This window comes from Phalaenopsis equestris, unplaced genomic scaffold (genome assembly GCF_001263595.1).
Source record: "Phalaenopsis equestris unplaced genomic scaffold, ASM126359v1 Scaffold000197, whole genome shotgun sequence".
In the NCBI taxonomy this organism is placed as follows: domain Eukaryota; kingdom Viridiplantae; phylum Streptophyta; class Magnoliopsida; order Asparagales; family Orchidaceae; genus Phalaenopsis; species Phalaenopsis equestris.
In genome coordinates, this window is record NW_018164639.1 from 463,516 (window position 1) to 481,889 (window position 18,374).

The window sequence follows — 18,374 nt, forward strand, 5'->3', positions numbered from 1 at the left end:
TTCCTCTCCTAAGCCTCACACCCTTAAGATTTCTTCCCTTGCTCTCCTAAGCCTCACACCCTCTCTATTTATAGAAGCAAGAGAGTGGTAGGTGGGAGGTAGGTGGGTGGTAGGTGGCCGGTAGGTGGCCGGTAGGTGAGCGGTAGGTGAGATGTGGTAGGTGGCGGTGCCACATTACAAAATTGCCCTTTTACCTTAGTTCATTAATTGGGGGTCAAAATAACAATGTATTTTTTAATATTAGGACAAAAATTACTAGAAGTAGGTAAAGTTAAAACATATTAATATGACAGAAAAATAAAATATTCATGATGCATGTCCTGATGTTGCATATTTCTATAACGGAATTCCAAGAATGATTTTAAATACTTTTTAAGAACTCTCTTAAGAAACTATATGTGTATTTAGCACACTAAATCTAAGTCCCGCAGACAGATTAAGTTAATACCTTCAACAAGAAATTAGCTCCAGTTACAACAGTATCCATTTCATCCAATTTATCAAGAGAAACACCCAACTTCTCTTTGAAGATGTCAGCAAACTTGAAGGAACCGCCGCCTGTAGCCTACAACAGAATTGAAAATAAGTCATTTGATATTTCATATAATGAAGAACGCAGAATTAATTACGGGCATTTACAAACATATCATCCAATTACTATGTATTTACATATCTAACACCAAAACTTTGCTATTTACATTTATACCATCCAAATCATTCATATCACATCAAAAATTCCAGCTACGGATGTAAAAATTAAAGTTTAGGTTTTAGATATGTGAATACATAAGAAGTGAGTGGTATGTATGTAAATCTTCCAATTAATTAACATGAGAAGCTGCCATGGACAATCATACATTCAATATATAGCAAAAGAAATCTTACTCCTAAACCATCCATTTAATTTTTCTCATTATCAAAATGTTACCAAGTTGAGCAATACCTTCATAATCATTTTTATTGATCTTAAAAAGAAAAGTGATGGATAACGATGAGAACTAATTTGACATGAATTAAGAAAACGCATGTCAAAGGCATGCTAAAGTTATGATTTGATGAAGCAACAAGTGGCATTAGAAACAGTAGAGGAGCAATCAAAAAGCTCCATATCATAATGAGATCCTATCAATGATAAAAAATGTCATTATCTTCTTGTATTAATTATAGAGATACTAAGAACGGATACTAAGAAAGGATATTCAAGATAAGGTGCCAATATGTAAGTCATTTACAAAAGATGTAGTCTAATTGGCGATACCTCTTCTTAAATAGCAAATATTCAAGGAAATAAAAGAGATTAGAATATAAAAAATCATAATTAGAAGAATAAAGACCAAGTATTTCGTATGCAAATTCAGGGGGTTTGAAACTAAGAAATACAAAAAACAAGGTTGAAAATAAACTAATAACTACATATAATAAATTTACATATTTAGATCTATTACTGAAAAGGTTGCATATGAGGATCTAATTTCTAGAATTAAGACCGGATGGTTAAAATAAAGAAGTATCCAGTAATACTATAGGATAAGAGAATATCATTGAGACAAAGTAAACTTATGAACTTCTTCAATCCTCAGATTTATGCATACCTTCATATCCACATTCATGATTGTTGAACCTGCTGCAAATCCTGCATAGTCAACGAATACTAATTTTTGGTAAAATATAATTCCAAGCAAATATCTGACAAAAGTATAGAAGCAAAATAAAATTTAGAAAAAATTTAGCTTTGTTTACATGCAATTAATATGCTAACTTATTGAGCAAATAATGTAGAAAATAATTAACGGTGAATTAATTAAGTAAAAACCACAGTTATTAATAAATAAATAATACTAATAATAATAATAATTGAACATGAGCGTCGTTACGATTTTGACTAAGGATTTGTATACCCTATTTCAATCCAACGGAATGGAGAGACGGACAACAAGGGATAGAGAGTGAGAGAGGGGACTAGAAGGAAGAAAAATAAATTAGAAGAAGAAGGAAGCGGGAGAGGTGAGGCCCTGATTTGTGCAAAAGAAGAACAAAAAGTGAAGAGGATTCACGAACAAAGTCGAGGCAAAAACCCTAGCTGAGTAGCCTAGAGAGAGAAGTGTATCACACCTTGGAGGTGAACAACACGTGTTTTGTACATAGGTGGAGAAGGAAAGATTCTTTGCATGTAAGAGGTGGTGTCGAACCCCAGTCGAAGAAAGGAAGTGGAAGAAGGGGAGGTGCACATTTCTCTGGAGGCGGCGTCAAGTGCGAGATTTGAGACATGCAGTACATTATGTAAATTTCAAGGACGAAATTTTTATGACGATGAGAGATTGTAATAACTCTAAGTTATAAATAAATAAAAATAAAATTACTAATGATAATAATAATTGAATAGGAGTGTCTCTACAGTTTTGACTTGAGGTCGTATACTCTCTTTCAATCTAACGGAACTGAGAGAGTAGCAAGGAGAGACTCAGAGCGAGGGATAGAGTGAGAGAGGGAAGAAGCAAGAAGATGAAATTTTAGTGAGAAGAAGGAAGCATGGGGTGAGGCTTCAACGCGTCATCTGTCGCAAAAGAAAAAGAAGTGAAGTAGACTCAAGAACGAAGTCAATGACGCAAAAACCCTAGCCGAATAAGCCGAGGGAGAAAGAAGTGTATTGTGCCTTGGAGGTGAGTTGCACACACATCCGGCGCATAGGTGGAGAAGGAAAGATTCTCTGCATGCGAGAAATATGATTTCGTGTCGAACCCAAGCCATAGGAAGGAAGAAGAAGGTGAGGAGCCCATTTATCTGAAGGCGGCATCAAATGAGAGAAAGGGGAGAAGAGCTCAAACCCCTGTTATTGTGCGATGGAGTAGAAGAAGGGCTCGAGCCCAGAGGAAATGAGGCTTTGTGTGCGTGCATGCGGGCAAGAAGCTAAACCTCACGTTCAAACGAAGAGGAGGAAGAAGAGGATCACACGTGCTAGGTTGGGTTGAACTGAGGGCAAAGGAAGATGAGAAAGGAGGCGTGTGCGTGTTAGCGCTTCCAACTGAGACAGAAAAAGGTGAGTTTTAATATTTTTAATTAAGTTATTTAACAAAAATTATGACTCAAGGTATAATTTTAGTTATGACTCAAGGTGAATTTCAACCGAGAGAAGAGGCGCGTGCGTGTGAGCGTGTGTTTATTTATTAATGTTCATAGAAAATTTTTATAAATTAGGACTCGAAGTATAGAATTTCAGCTTGGATGGGAGAAGTAGGTGAAGTGTGCGAGCTAAACGAGAGGGATTGATCCCAGCAAACTTCAGTAAGGTAAGTTTGAGTTTATATTATAATTTAATTAATGTTATATATATATATATATATATATTTTTTATTTTTTTGTAAATTATAATTAGTTCAGATTATTGTACATAAAACAAAACAATGAAAATTTAATACTTATCTAATGTAAAGTTAATAGTTGATTAAAATGATATTGAATAAATTCAATTTTAGTAATATGAATACTCGTATTTATTATAGGCATCAATTTTAGAAGAGTGGAGATCAAAGAAAATTCAAGAATAAATAAACCGACATCGAAATGAGTACTTCTACTCTCAAATTATAATATCATTTTTGTATCTCTTCTCAGCCAATTGTAAGAATTGTTATTGATGTTTGATTAATATGATGATTCATCTATTCTTAAATTTTATCGGTCCTTTCGATAAGAATACTTATAGTCTCTCATTATGAAAAATTTTATTCATTACATATTATACATTGAGTAATATAAAATTATGAATGATATGAGAGCAGAGATTGATTTTATATATATAATTAACTATGATGAAATCACCTTTTTATGGTATTAGTAGATGAATACTAAGATACACGTGCACGTAAATAAAAAAGTATATTAATATTAAAGTACCTTAACTGATATAATTTTTAGACGGTGCTCCTGGGACTGTTTTATAGATATAAAATGATATAGATATATTATTAATATAGTTAAACATCTTGAATATTATGAAATATCGTGAATAATCATATTCATAAATTATCAAATATTACATACTAATTTATTAAAAGTTTAACTGTCATACATATTTTTTTATTAAATTACTATAGTCTAGAAGAATGACTGTTCACTGGCACTGGTTAGCTTATTATATTTTTCATTAACTTTTCAGGTTTAAGATTTTGTGTAAAGATAAGCAATAGAAGAGACAATATTTAAAAAGGTGTGAACAATATGACATAAGATAAATTGTTAACTTCTTTAATTTAATTTCTAGTGGCTCTTTCATTTGTCATTTTTGAATAATTAATAGTTATAGAAAATAACGATAAAAAATTGATTAATATCGTCTGATCGTCTATTCCCGTCATGGTTGATTCCAAGCTCCGCTCTGGGTCGTGACAAACTATCCCCAAAATTAGAAAAATATACATTTTAATTGTATAAATTTTTCAAAGCCAAGCCTTGAAATTATATTGGACAAAAAACTAGAAAACATCTTTTAGCTAAAAACATAAAAGGAGACATTGCTAATATAATAAATTTTACCTGAAGGTAGACCTATTATGTTTGATTCGAGTTCAAATTATGTAAAACACAATAGATTTAGTTTAGAAGTAGCTTCAGTTAGGGACAAAACACAAACAAAACAACAAGAAGTTCATACAGCTAAATTGGAACATTGGTGATAGCTGCACGAAAAATCTTTCAGAGTTTAAGCATTAATAAGCAGTGGCACAACCACATATTGAAGAGGATGCAATTTCACCCACCGTTCCCTCAAAATTTTGAGTTACTCTTTAAGCTTTCAGGGAAAAATTGTTTTATTTTCTATTGATTTTGAAATTGCATCATCTCAGAAGTTGACATAGGACAGAAATTTGAAATTTCTGCTATGCTATGCAAATGATATACTAAAAATATATTATAGAATTGCACCCTTCGATAAAACATATGAGTAAGAAGTCTCAAGGGTACTACTAATATCTGAATTATATTAAATCCCAAACATATCACTTGGTTGTAGTTTTGGAATTAAAGAATTCTTCTCTTTGTGAGAGTATCTAGAAATTGAAGAATAATAATATCCTTAATATTTTCCAAAAAATTTTCTATTCATAGTTTAAGTTATAAAAAAGTAGTGAAGCAACTGGGCTCAGAAAGTTTATAGACTTGGGCTATCAACAAATGGAATTTTTCTATGAGAAAAGTAGAAAATAGATGAAGACAAGAAAGATCATAGTGCTTCCCATAGTTTGATTTAGCTAGAAAACATGACCAATGCAAAGTGGCAATTAAAAAGAAAGAAACTAAAATTTCTCGTAGAAATCTTTAAAAGAATATAGCCATAAATTAGAGAAAGAGAAAACATGAAAGAGTCGAGAAAAACTAAAAGAACCATCAAATGTTATACTCATATTTAGAACTGAGAATTTAACTCAAAGATCGTTGATTGTTAGAAAATTGATTCAAGTTTTGGCTCAGATCAAAACTTGATTGAAGCAAGTGAGCAGAGCTATAAGTTGAAAGAAAGGATCAAACTTTTTAGAGACAATTTTGAGCCATGCACAAATTGGCTAGAACTGGCTTAAAGTTTAGTTCTAATTTGTTGAAAAAAAAGCTAATATATATCTATGTGTATACCTGTATGTATGCTTGTAGTTGTGTCTGTGTATGTGTAAACTTTTAGAATATAAAATGGTAGGATATTTTGAGTTTTTTTGCAATTTATTTGTGTTTATTAATTTTGATTTTGCTCAATCGAAATGAGTCAACTCATTTTGACTTCCAAAGCTAGAACAAATCCAAATAGCTCATAAATGTCAATAACTCAAAATAATATGCACAGTGGCATATGCCGCGGCATTGCGCACCCTCAGTGTCATTTTCATGGTAAAGTGTAGTGCATCAAAATAGCATGTTCTATTTGTGCCATGCATGGGCAATGGTGCATTACCCTCATGGCACGTGCTAAACTGATTTTTAGATTTAATATAAAAAAAAACTTTATATTTGCATATCTAAAATGTAAAATTTAAAATTTATTTAACACATCAAAAATATTAATACTAATTTTTTAAAAGTGGAACATGCATTTTTTTATGAATATGCTCTAATGTGACTATGCACAAGAAGTTATATATGTAAATATTAAATTTGGGTGTTGAATATGTAAATATATAAGAACTAGAGGGTATTTATGTGAACTTCACAATACAAACGTGCATACATGCACTTATATGTATATATATGGGACAATAATCTACCCATATTGTGTCGTTCACATGATAGTGAGTTATGTTCGCTTGATGAGGATAATAATAAAAATTGTTCTTTATGAGATTAAAATGATGTTGATGAAGGAAATAAGATTTATTTGACTTATGATGATGGTGATAATTCATTTAATAACCTGTTTAGTTGCTTTTCAAAATATTAGACATATAAGAAAATCATAATAATTTGAATTTTTAAGTAATTGAGGAAATGAGCACTTGAATTTAAGTATTATTTATGTTGTTTTTACGTCATATCATTTTATCTTTTAATTTAATATTCTCTTATTTTTAGCTAATTTTTTTAATATTTTTATATATATATAAAATGGTGTGTGCTGCGTGAAGCACCATGTGCTATGTTTTATGGCTCTACAAAGACCTTTGAGCTACCGTGTGTTATTCCTTATAGACAAATATAAAATAACTCCATTTAAGCCAACTCATTTCGATTTGAGGCAGATCAAGTTCAATTCAATTTTGAGCTAATGTAGATTGAAATCAAATACAACAATTCACAAGCAGATTTCAAGCCGTATTCAAATCCTCCAAACAGATTTTGAGTCAACCACAGCTTGGCTCGAAATCAGATCATTCACAAACCTACTCCTATTAGAGAAATTCCTTGCCGAGCAAGGAAAGTAAATACTTTTATTTTCATAGTTTCACCAATATATACTTAACGCTATACTTTAAATTTCATTAATAATTGTTTATAAAGCTCTTAAATCTGCAATGAGTTATTATTTTTATTTTTTTTTCAATCAATTTCCTACTTTCCCACAAATAATTTCCATAATTAAACCAGATATAATTTACGCAGTTACACTGAGCCTGCTATCTTAATAAAATAGTACACATTTGGGGCATACTCCCGCTGGGGTGTTGGGAATGCCACTGCTAATATGGTTAATAAGTTAAAAACACCTCAAAGAAAAATGACTACAAAATTAAATGAGTCCGTCAGATAGACAAAACGAGGAATTACAGCTCAAGCTGCAAAAATCTGTGTTTCGTATAAACAAAAGACCATTACCTCTACCGTAGAGCAGCCTCTTTGAGCGAATAAATTCCAGGCACTCATCCAGCCGACTTGTTTGGAACTTCATGAATTTAAGATGTCCCCCAAGTGCCATTCCGTGGTTCTTAACCTCCGCGTTGTCCTCGAAATAAACCAGTTTGATCAAAGTTCCTAACAAATTCCAACATCAGCTCTGAGGTCGATTAATTGAAAGTAGTCAAGTAAAAGCTAGAGCCAGCGAACCAAACCAACCTCCTATGTCGACAGCGAGAAGGGCGCAATCTGAAGACTGGTTGGGAAGCGAAATCGGAGGATTCCGCTCTTCTAGATCTCCGCATATCTCCGCGCCTTTGAGATTCAGCAAGCCCTTGTAGTTCATGTTGTCGAGATTCAACAGACCGCTCGTAACTCGAGATCAGCTGCAGCATTCGGATGAAAGATTAAAAATTAGGGTTTGCTGGTTCGGTGAAGGAGAAGCAGACTAAAAATAGTGCAGGCTAACGCCCAACGAACACCTAATTTCCATTGAAAGAATCTTCGAAAAGCTGCCACCAATTATACAGAATTGCAAATTAGACGGTTGCGTCGCTGTCAAAAGACTATAGTCTGATATCGGCGGAGAAGAAGCTGTGAGTGCAAGTACGACCATATGGCAACATTTTGTAGAGAAAATAAAGCCGGGTTTAGATCGAAAATGATTCATTCGTTTTCCGCGGTAGGTGAAGCGGAAGGGCGGCAGTTTCGAGATGAACGGTGGGAGGAATATTGGGACTCATGCATTAGAAGATACTAGTTTAATTATATGTTCATTAATTGTGAATTGCTATTTCTTGTAATATTAATAGATTATAATGAAAATCTTAGGATGTGTTTGGTGTGGTTTAAAAGCAGCAGTGCGGTGCGGAAACGTCAAAGAATGGTGTTTCGAATTTGTGTTTGTTTATTCACGATGGTATTACCCACCTCACCCTCCATGCGGCTCTCTGTGCTCTAGTATCCCGCTCGAAACTTGTGTGCCCCCTCTCCTCTCTGTGGCTTTGGTGGCTCCAGTTTCGTTCAATTTCTTTTTTGTTATGGAGATTGTTGTGGGCTTGCCTTTTTTTCCCTCTCCCCTCTGTTCTTCTCTCTCTGTGCTCTAGTATCTCGCTCGAAACTCGTGTGCCCCCTCTCCTCTCTGTAGCTTTGGTGGCTCCAATTTTATTCAATTTTTTTTTTTGTTGTGGAGATTGTTGCAGCGGGCTTGCCTTTTTTTCCCTCTCCCCTCTGTTCTTCCATTCTCCCCTCTGTGGCTTCGGTGGCTGGGGTTGGTTCCATAGTGATTCATTTGGTTTCGATGGTGTTGCAATGAACTTGCCTTTCTTCTCCTCACCCTCTCCCCTCTGTTCTTCGGCTCCGTTTGGATCATTTGCTCTTTGTCGCCCAGGGTATTGTTCACATACTCGGTCATTTTGATTTTGCAATTATTTGTGTTTTTAGGTACTCGGTGCTGACTTGGTTTCTCTGTGCTTTATTTTTAGTTGATGGATTGGAGAATGGTTGTGTTGTGAAGTTGATTTTGTGATTTTTCTTGGTATGTGAAAATTATGGTGCTGTGATTTTTCTTAGTACGTGGAAATTATGTTGGAAATTGAATGATGGCTTGGTTTTTTTTTTTTTTTGTGATTGTTGGCATGAGAAATTAGGGTGTTGTTGGTGATACTAAAATATGGTGCACTGTTTTCCATTTGATGATGTCGAAATATGATGCTCAGGTTAGTAGTGGTGGTTTTTGGGATTATGTTGTTGGTGGTGTTTTGTGCGTCATGTTGTTGGTGTTTTATGATTGTGGTGGTGTTTGGTTTGGTGTGAAATGGTGGTTTTGGATTTTGTGGTGGTTTTTGGGATTATGTTGTTGGTGGTGTTTTGTGCGTCATGTTGTTGGTGTTTTATGATTGTGGTGGTGTTTGGTTTGGTATGAAATGGTGGTTTTGATCAAGTGGTGGTAGGTTGTGTCACAGCGGTAGTGTGGTGTGTTATTGATCTTGGTGGTAGGTGGTGTGGAGGTGGTGGTGTGTGGTATGGTTGTGGCGGTGTGGTGTTTGTGTTGATGTTTTGGTAATATTGTGGTGGTAGTGGCGTGGAATTAGTGGTGTGGTGTTCGTGCTGATGTTTTGGTGATATGGTGGTTGTGTGTTATTGATCTTGACGGTAGGTGGTGGTGTGGTGTGGTGTGCTATTATCTAATGTTGTTTCTAAGGATTTGTGATTTGTAGATTTAAACCTTTAGAAAAGATGAGCTCGAGGACTTCTGATACCTCTAGAGCTTTGTACTCTACTTTGGTGTACAACGTTTTATGTTTACCTCGTGATAGTCACATAGATATGAGAAAAAGTTTTACAGCAGTCCGGGGAGAATAATAAAAAGTTGTGACTTCTTTAGGTGGAAAGATGGGTTGGAGGAATCCATCGCTAATAATGATCGGCAGTGGCGAGCTTCCTTAGAGAACAGTTTATTTTAAGACATAAAACAATCACATTTTAAAAATAATATTATCATATTATTAATTATTATTTGAATAATCTTTTTTTTATTATTTTGATTGACGTGTTATCACTGTTTTGTGATGTGTCTGTTTTTATTTTGTAACATTCAAATTGAATATTTGCTTTCAAGTATGAAATATGCTAGCATGAATAACTATATTATAAATAACGTTATTGTATAAAGACAAAAATGTTATTTGTTTAAAAATAACAACAGCACGGCCATTTCAAAACAACAAAAAATAGATTATCAGCTTCTCCACAAAAAACTTCATGTGCACTATCCCAAATAGACCCTACATTCACCTACCATGGTGGAAGGAATATTATGACTTTCATAAATGAAGCTAGTTGTAATTGTGCATATTATCCTGGTTGGAATTGTGCATATTATCCTGGAAGCTAGTGTGTGTGCGCGCGCGTACAGCACGGCCATTTCAAAACAACAAAAAATAGACAATCAACTTCTCCACAAAAAACTTCATGTGCACTACCCCAAATAGGACCCTAAATTCACCTACCACGGTGGAAGGAATATTATGACTTTCATAGATGAAGCTAGTTGTAATTGTGCATATTATCCTGGTTGGAATTGTGCATATTATCCTGGAAGCTAGTGTGTGTGCGCGCGCGTCTTAGTCTGACTCATTAGTTGCGGTCTTTGGTGTAAGTCTCACGCGTCGGGGGTTTGATCACTACGTAGGATCGAATTGCACACCTTTCTGAAAGTGGGGTCCGCCCCTCGGTCAAACTATGAGGTTTAATAGTTTATAAAAATTCATTGGGTTTTATGCATGTCAAACCCAAAACATTGATCTTTATGTATTCGAAACTGAAACTTGAACATTCACGTGTTTCACACTTAAAATTTTTGCATACATCAAATAGTGCCCTCCGTCACGTCCATCCAAGCTTCAAGTCTTCTTCAGCACCTACATCGCGTGCAAACTTCTCCTGCTCCTCCTGCCCGAGATGTCTCTCTGGATTCATATGACTTCCTTGCTTGAACAACATCTCTACTTGTGCTCCAAACAACAAGAACTTGTATCGCTATTCTATCTATCATTTTATAGAATGAAATTATGTGTTGGTATTTTTTTCTTAGTATTTTTTTTTTTCATTCTGAACCGGCTCTCGTTGGACTGTCAAGTCCTTCGCTCGAAACAGCAACGATATATTAACTTTGTATGCTTTCTATTGTTTTATTAGAATGACAGTACGTCCTGATATTTACTTATTGTTTCATTCAGATTCCTTTCTCTCGAGAAAGGTAGCCTCTATCTTGGCTCGCTGCTCCACGCCTTAACTGACTCGTCCTATGCTTGAAGCGGCAAGAACATGTTGTATTTCTATCCTCTGTACTTTTTTATTAGTGACAATATGTACTGATATTTTGTTATTATTTTATTCAGATTTCTGGCTTGGGAAGGACAGCCTCCATCTCGCTAGAGAATGATCATGAACCCATAACAAGAAGAAATTTTGATTCTCTAGTTATATGTGAAGAGTACTCATTAATTTTATTCTAATTTTGGATGGAGCAAGATAGTATGATTCTTATTGTAGTTTTTACCTTCCACTCATCCTACTACGACCACCCTACGAGAAGTTTTCTAAAGTAATGTTTGATAAGTTTGATGTTTTCTTTATAAAATCTTTCAATGATTCTTATTGTGGTTTTTACCTTCCACTCATCCTACTAAGACCACCCTACGAGAAGTTTTCTAAAGTAATTTTTGATAAGTTTGATGTTTTCTTTATAAAATCTTTCCTCCTTCTTTCCTGTTTTTTTTCATATCAAAGATATGAGATAGATTTGGTGAAGAGGTTGCTAGAGAGGGGTAATATAGAAGGATCACATCGAACATGATGAAAAGGGGGCTAACAAGGCTTTTGAGTGAGTTTGATTTGAATTGACCAACGTATTCCCCACAGTTTAGTGGGTGAGGGTCAATTTTCCATAAACTAATACGTGAATTGACATTACGAGTTGGTGAATTTGACTTGACCTATAAAAAAATTAGAGTAGATATATTATTTTAATAAAAAAATAAAAAATTATTATTCAAATTGATGTGTGCTAAAGAACTTGTAGCGATAGAGTGATGAATTATCCACTTAGCATTACACGAGAATCCAACATACTCAGGTAATAAAAGCGATAGATAGAAATACTAGAATTTTTTAAGAAGAAAACCTAGAAAGGTAAAACACTATGAGGTCGAAGCTAATTGAAATGATCCACTATGAGTTGGTGATTACACGTATATGCCCATGTCCCACAGACGAGAAATGGTCACACAATTTTTTGAGGTAAAATGTTTGTGCATAGAAAAGCTTATTGCCCCATGATATATAGCAGTCACAGTGGGGAGTAGTTGATAGAGCTTCAGTAAACCATTTTCATTGTTGGTACACCGTCGGTTATTTCTTTTCATTCCGCAACATAAGTCTTGACTCAGTACAAAACTTTGATGCAACAAGTTGATGGCAGTTGATGGTGGTCGACGATGTTCAGCAAATGGTGGTTGGCAGTTGTAAGAGTGAGAGGTATTTATTAAATCTTCAATGCAGTAGTGATGTTAGATTTCAGCTTCTTCTCAAAGCTTCAATATTCTCCTGACTCAAAATTTAGGTCTCCTCTCAACACAGTCCCCCTATCTATTTATTCGATCAACGAGGCTATCAAAACAACAAATGTGGAATTTCTCAGCCTATTTTTATACTAGCAATGGTGCTCCCCTTTCTTATTGTTGTTGTGCTTTCAGAGAAAATTTTGTGTTGTTATTGTGTTTTTCATAGTAGACATTTTGCATTGTCATCATGCCTTCTGAAGGAGATTTTTTCTGTTATTGAGATACTGGTAACTAAGGAATTATGGCCCATGAAAATCAGCAGAAGAATCAGAATTTTGAGGAGGTGATACCAAACACCATTTGAATATGATCCCACTCTTTGATCGAGGGCATTAAAAACTAAGCTTGTGAAGATCAACAATATCCTTAGTGAGCATAAGAATGATAACTCCTTGATCAGAACTTGAATTCTCTACAGGCTTTTCAAGCAAGGATGTTTGCTTTTGAAGAGGATAACATGAGCTACAGATCTGCTAGAAATAAGAAGGATGTTATAGTGAATTGATATATTTATTTATATTATTCTGTTGCAAGTTTTGTACCGACATATGCTGATATTTGTAGCATTTTAGCCGGCTGGTGTGATATTTATAAACAATGATAATGCTTTTATTTGTACATCTTTCTTTCGCTCGACATTGTGGCATTGCATTTGTTCGTACATTTCTTAGCTTGTTTGGTGTAGTCCTTTTCTACTTGATATAATAAAAACAATAATGATGATTTTGTCTATTCTTTTGAGTTGTGATTGCCTCTGTTTTGGGATGTTTTTGCCTTACTTCTGGGGTGTTATTACCCAGCTTTTGAAATGATATCACCAAACTTCTAAGCTACCACTAATCATTTTTAGGGTGATGTTGATGCCTTTAGTCTGTTTTTGCCTCCATCACATGGGCATGTGCATAGTGGCATTGAGTTCTTTTTAGGTTATTCATTCTTAGAGTCTTTGGCTTCTCAAATATGTAGAAGTTGACAATCAAAGTTAGTGTATATGCTTTATATAAAAAATAATCATCTATCTTTTAAGGTTCGTGCCTTATGAGGTTTGTGTCTTATCGAGCTTGTACCTTTTGAGGTTTGTGCTTTCCGAGGCTTTCATATATATGTGCTTCTCAAGTTTGTAGCCCATTAAGTATTTCCTCATAAGCTCAACTTTCAAAGGTACGATGTCTTCCTATCGAGACTTGCCTCGTAGGCTCATTTTCTAGGAGTAGAGATAGTGTTTACCTCAAGAATATTCAAAATTTGCCAGACTGTTTAGTCGGTGTGAGTCCGTTCAACAACCATAGTCTGTAGCGGAAGAAGTTGATTGTAATTCACGAAGGGTGTAAGATTCATCTATGGTTGCATAGTTGAAGATACTCAATGACGATAACCTAGCGATCATGGCCTTCAAATTTTCCCAGACTTCATTTCCCACAGACGATGATAAAATGATGTGTGATAGAGAATTCACAGCGATAGAGTAATAAATTATCATTTTAGTGTTGCACGAGAATCTAACACACACTCATTTAATAAAGTAATAGGTAGAAACAACAAAAATTTTTACATGAAAAACTCAGAAAGAAAAAAAAATAATGAGGTATAACCTAGTTGAAATATGAGTTGGTGATTATACACACAGACCCTTATCCCATAAGCAGGAAAGAGTCACACAGTTTCTTGAGTTATAGAGGTTTTGCACAAAAGAGCTCGTTGCCCCACGAAATGGAATGGTCACAACGAAGAGTGATTACTTGATCTTCAATACAACATTTTCAAGGTTGGCACGACATTCAAGATGTGCACTTCTCCATAAGATGCTTTGTGACTCTGCGATGTCGGTTGTTACTTCTCACTCCGCAACACAAGTCTTGACTATGTATGAAGTATTGCTATTAAGGATGTGTTCAATTCATTTGAAATTGTTCATGTTTAAAATCGACTCGTGTTCGAAATTGGCGCGTGAACAATGTGTTTGTGTTCGCCTTAAAATTGGCTCACTAAAATTAGTAAAAAATAGATGAAGGGTGTTGGATACTAACCTGCATCAACACTGTGCAATAAAAAGTGCAAAACCACGTGACTACATGAGCTGATTTAAACTTATATATATATATATATATATACATATATAATATGTTATTATATAAAAAATATATGTAATTTATTTATTTCGAGCTAAAGCGAGTTGAGCACTAGCGACCAAAGGGTTGTTTGTGTTCAACTCGTTTATAATTAGAGCTTAAGAAATTTGTTTGTGTTCAGTCTGCTTACTTAACGAATGAGTCGAACACAAGTTATTCTCGAACAACAAGTTTTGTTGATAGCCTTAATTACTACAACAAGCAGAGGGTGGCTGACGGAGGTCGGCAGGTGGTCATTGACGGTGGTTGGCAGATATAGAAGTGGCAGGTATTCGTCGTATCTTTGGTGCATAAGCAATACTATCTCTTAGATCCTTCTCCAAGCTTCAATCTTTTTTCTGCTCAAGGCACAGCTCCTCTCTCAAAAGGAGGGTAGGGCTAGAGACTTTTCCGCAAATAAAGATGGAATTCAGACAACTTCATTGGACGGTCTCGAGAGATTCTTTTTATCGAACGGTGTTCGATAAATATTTGAGTGTCTTAACGATGTCATAATTGAGAGACTATGAGCTCATTGGATTCGCCTCGCCAAGACATTTAATTTAATTATATGTTTGTCAAATTTAGTATTCGTTTGACCTTCCAATTATGTTTTAAATGCTTCCAAAAAAGGTTTAACAACTCTATTTGGGCTTGATTTTGCTCGAATTGGACTAATTTTAGTATCAATGGGTCCCTCTCATGGAGCCGGTCAATTTGACTATAAGTTAGTTGACATCAAGATGATTTTTAATCAAAATTTAAATACTTATAATTTTATGCCATGTCTCGATTTTGAATGATAAAAATTTAGTGATGGCGTATCACAAATATCTCCCATTTGAATGGATTCACCTAATATAAATGCATGTCAAATCCAGCCAAATTTTCGGCAAGAAAGTAGAATAAAATTTTCATTTAAAAAAACTCTAAATCTCAGTCATTTTCCCATTCCAAATATTGTTAGCCAACACCGCTTCCACTAAATAAATACAAGAAGGCAGATCGCGTACTAAACGTATAAAATGGGGAACCACACTGCTTCCACTCTTAATACTTTCCAGGCCAAAAGATGAAAAGAAGACTAAGACTCCACTAGAACCATGCTACTCAGCTTTAATCATCAACTTATCCTGAAAAAAGAAAAGAAGTTTTAATTACCATCTTCATGCCATTGATGTGCGCCTGCAAGCCAATATATATGTGACTATTCGCACATTCATCCTATTCAAATTTTCTTATTTCAATCCTCCTATTACACTTTTTATCTTGTGGATGATGACCGAGAAATTCAATACAATTTGTATGGCTGTATAAACTTTTTTTTGTTTTTCCAATGTGCTCATACACATGCCTGTTCATTGCTAAAAGAATGAAAGTTTAACATCTTAGTTTTGTATAAAAATCTAGCATGTATAAATATAAAATAAGAGTATTAGTCATGATATGAGACATCAAATTTTTACGTGAAAAATATGTGATGAGAAGAGTATGAAACATGGCATACTTAAAATGACTCACAATATAAGCAAGATCACATGAATTTATTCTTTACCATAATCTGAAGAAGATGAGTTTTCAAAATTGCAAACTTTAGTTTGTTATCAAGAGATTGTAAGCGAGATTGCTACAAAAGTAATTTAGGGTGATGACGAAGGTTTAGCAATGACAACTAGAATGCCAACGATCGGACGACAATATTCATGTAATGATGATCAAACAATGGAGGTGGAGCAATGATGATCGTACAACCATGGTGACCAGGCAATGGTGGTTGCTTAAGGTGATTGTCAGTGTCAAGCATCAATGACTTTAGAGTCCTCTAGATCATCAGGTTTTCTCCAATTTTAAATTAATATTCATTCTCATTCTCTTGTGAAGAATGCGACCTAGTTATTATTTTTTAGAGCATTATTTTAATAATATTTTCCAAAATATTCAAAACACTTCATTGGGCTACATGTTTTGATTCATTTGATCATAAATGACTCTTTTAGCATTTTATAATTAAAAGATTTATATCCATATCACACAATTTTTATGTATTTATATATCTAACTTTTATATTTATAGCATTTCATTTATCTATGAAAATGTGTATTTCAATTATTAGAAGTTAGTGATAGTATCTTTTTTATGAAATATGAAAGATTTGGGTGTTATTAATATAAGAATTAAAGTATAGAAATACATAAAAACTATGTGGTATGTATTTAAAGCTCATTTATATTCTAATAAATTTTGAATTGAATAATCTTGAACTTAATTGCTCTCTCTCCACGAGAGTTTGATTTGATTATGAGCTTAAGATTTATAGATATGAAGTTTTCAATTATATTTAAGTGCTTGGTATAAGTTCATTTAAAATATGATATTAATTTTAGTGTTATTAGGTTCGTCTTATAAAAATATTTAGATAGAGTATATATAAGTATTCAACAATCAGAATTTGGTAAGATTCTATAGCAATAAACATACCCAATTTTCATGCATTATACTATGTTTTAAAAGCAATGAATTATTATGTGCTCTGAGCCTTGCATGTCCATAAGACTACCTATTGCGCACATGTATGGTTTGAATAACGTGTTATAAGCAAGAAAATATTATGTGCAAACAATAGTGAAGCTTCGTGCGGAGGTCAATTCAAGATTACCACATGTCAAATAATATTTTTCCCTAAAAAATTCAAAAGAAATGGTGTGGCCGACGCGTTCCGACCAGACCTATCGGGAAAATAACATTAATTACTAAAATACAAAGCACGAGGTTTTAGGAGCTTGGGTTCCTTGGTGTTTTTGATTCTGCAATGGTTTAGAGATCGGCGTTTTTTCCCATGCGCTTAAGATTCTTGAAAGTTTAAAAGGATTGGGTTTGACATTTTGTCCCCTATGGTCGATATTTCTTCATTCTCCCAAGGTCAGGCTTCAGGATTTTCTCCCACTCTTCAATTTATTTCCTTATTCATGCTAGCCGACATTCATCTTAGGGCTCCACTTGTCTCCATGTCTCCCAGGTTAGCAATGAAGAAGAGGCTATGATTCAAAATATAACATAGATAGTTATGTGTTTAATAATTCCCTTTCTTATTGGGTAAGTAAATCCATAAATAGGGTTAGAAATCTGACTCCATAATTGTTATTAAGAAAAAAAAAGATTTTTTGTTTTGTTTTTAGTTAAATAAAAAAGCTTTTTTTATAAATTTTATGGTGCATTTTCTTCAAGTACAACAATTTTATATTCGTCTTATATATGTTTTATTGAATATAAACATCTTGAAATGATGTTTTTCTTTGGTTAATCTCAACAATTTCATAGATTGGCCTAGCTGTTTTCCTTTATATATATATATATTATGTACTCCAATTTTTTTATAGTTTTATTGTACATGGATGTCTAGTTTTCTTTAATGCAACCGTGTTAATATCTTTTTTTTAGTTTTATTGTTTTTTGTATAACCATTAAACTCATGTGCATTTTATATAAAATTTGAATTGAAAACATGATGTGTTTTTAGAAATATCATGTTTCAGCATTTTGTTTCTTTTTCTCTGTAAAACTATGTTGTTTATGGTTGTTTCTGTCTTTTTTGTTTGATTTTTTTCTTCAGTACAACATACATGGTTGTACCTAAGTATTTTTTTGTCTAGTTTTATTATTTATGTATAACCATGAATTTGTTCTGTATTTTATATAAATTTTGAATTGAAAACAAGATGATTAATTCAGAAATACTATGCTTTAGTGTACTATTTTTAGCTGAAAAGTATAGCCTTATCCTGCATAGCAACGCAACCCCCACTCCAAAACCCTTATATAATCCCCT

The 18,374-nt window shown here is 33.9% G+C and overlaps 1 protein-coding gene across 1 annotated transcript in view; it reads right to left on the reverse strand.

The window, feature by feature from the left end:
* The window catches only part of LOC110022550 (pantothenate kinase 1-like), a 95,069-nt gene extending 87,034 nt beyond the window's left edge, over positions 1-8,035 (reverse strand). The window contains exons 1-5 of the mRNA XM_020721555.1: positions 7,795-8,035; positions 7,534-7,700; positions 7,297-7,452; positions 1,593-1,633; positions 449-565 (exon numbers count right to left, since the gene is read on the reverse strand). Of these exons, the coding sequence (XP_020577214.1) occupies positions 449-565; positions 1,593-1,633; positions 7,297-7,452; positions 7,534-7,660 (441 nt within the window). The 5' untranslated portion in view covers positions 7,661-7,700; positions 7,795-8,035. The remainder of the gene's footprint in view (positions 1-448; positions 566-1,592; positions 1,634-7,296; positions 7,453-7,533; positions 7,701-7,794) is intronic.
* Positions 8,036-18,374: the final 10,339 nt, after the last annotated feature.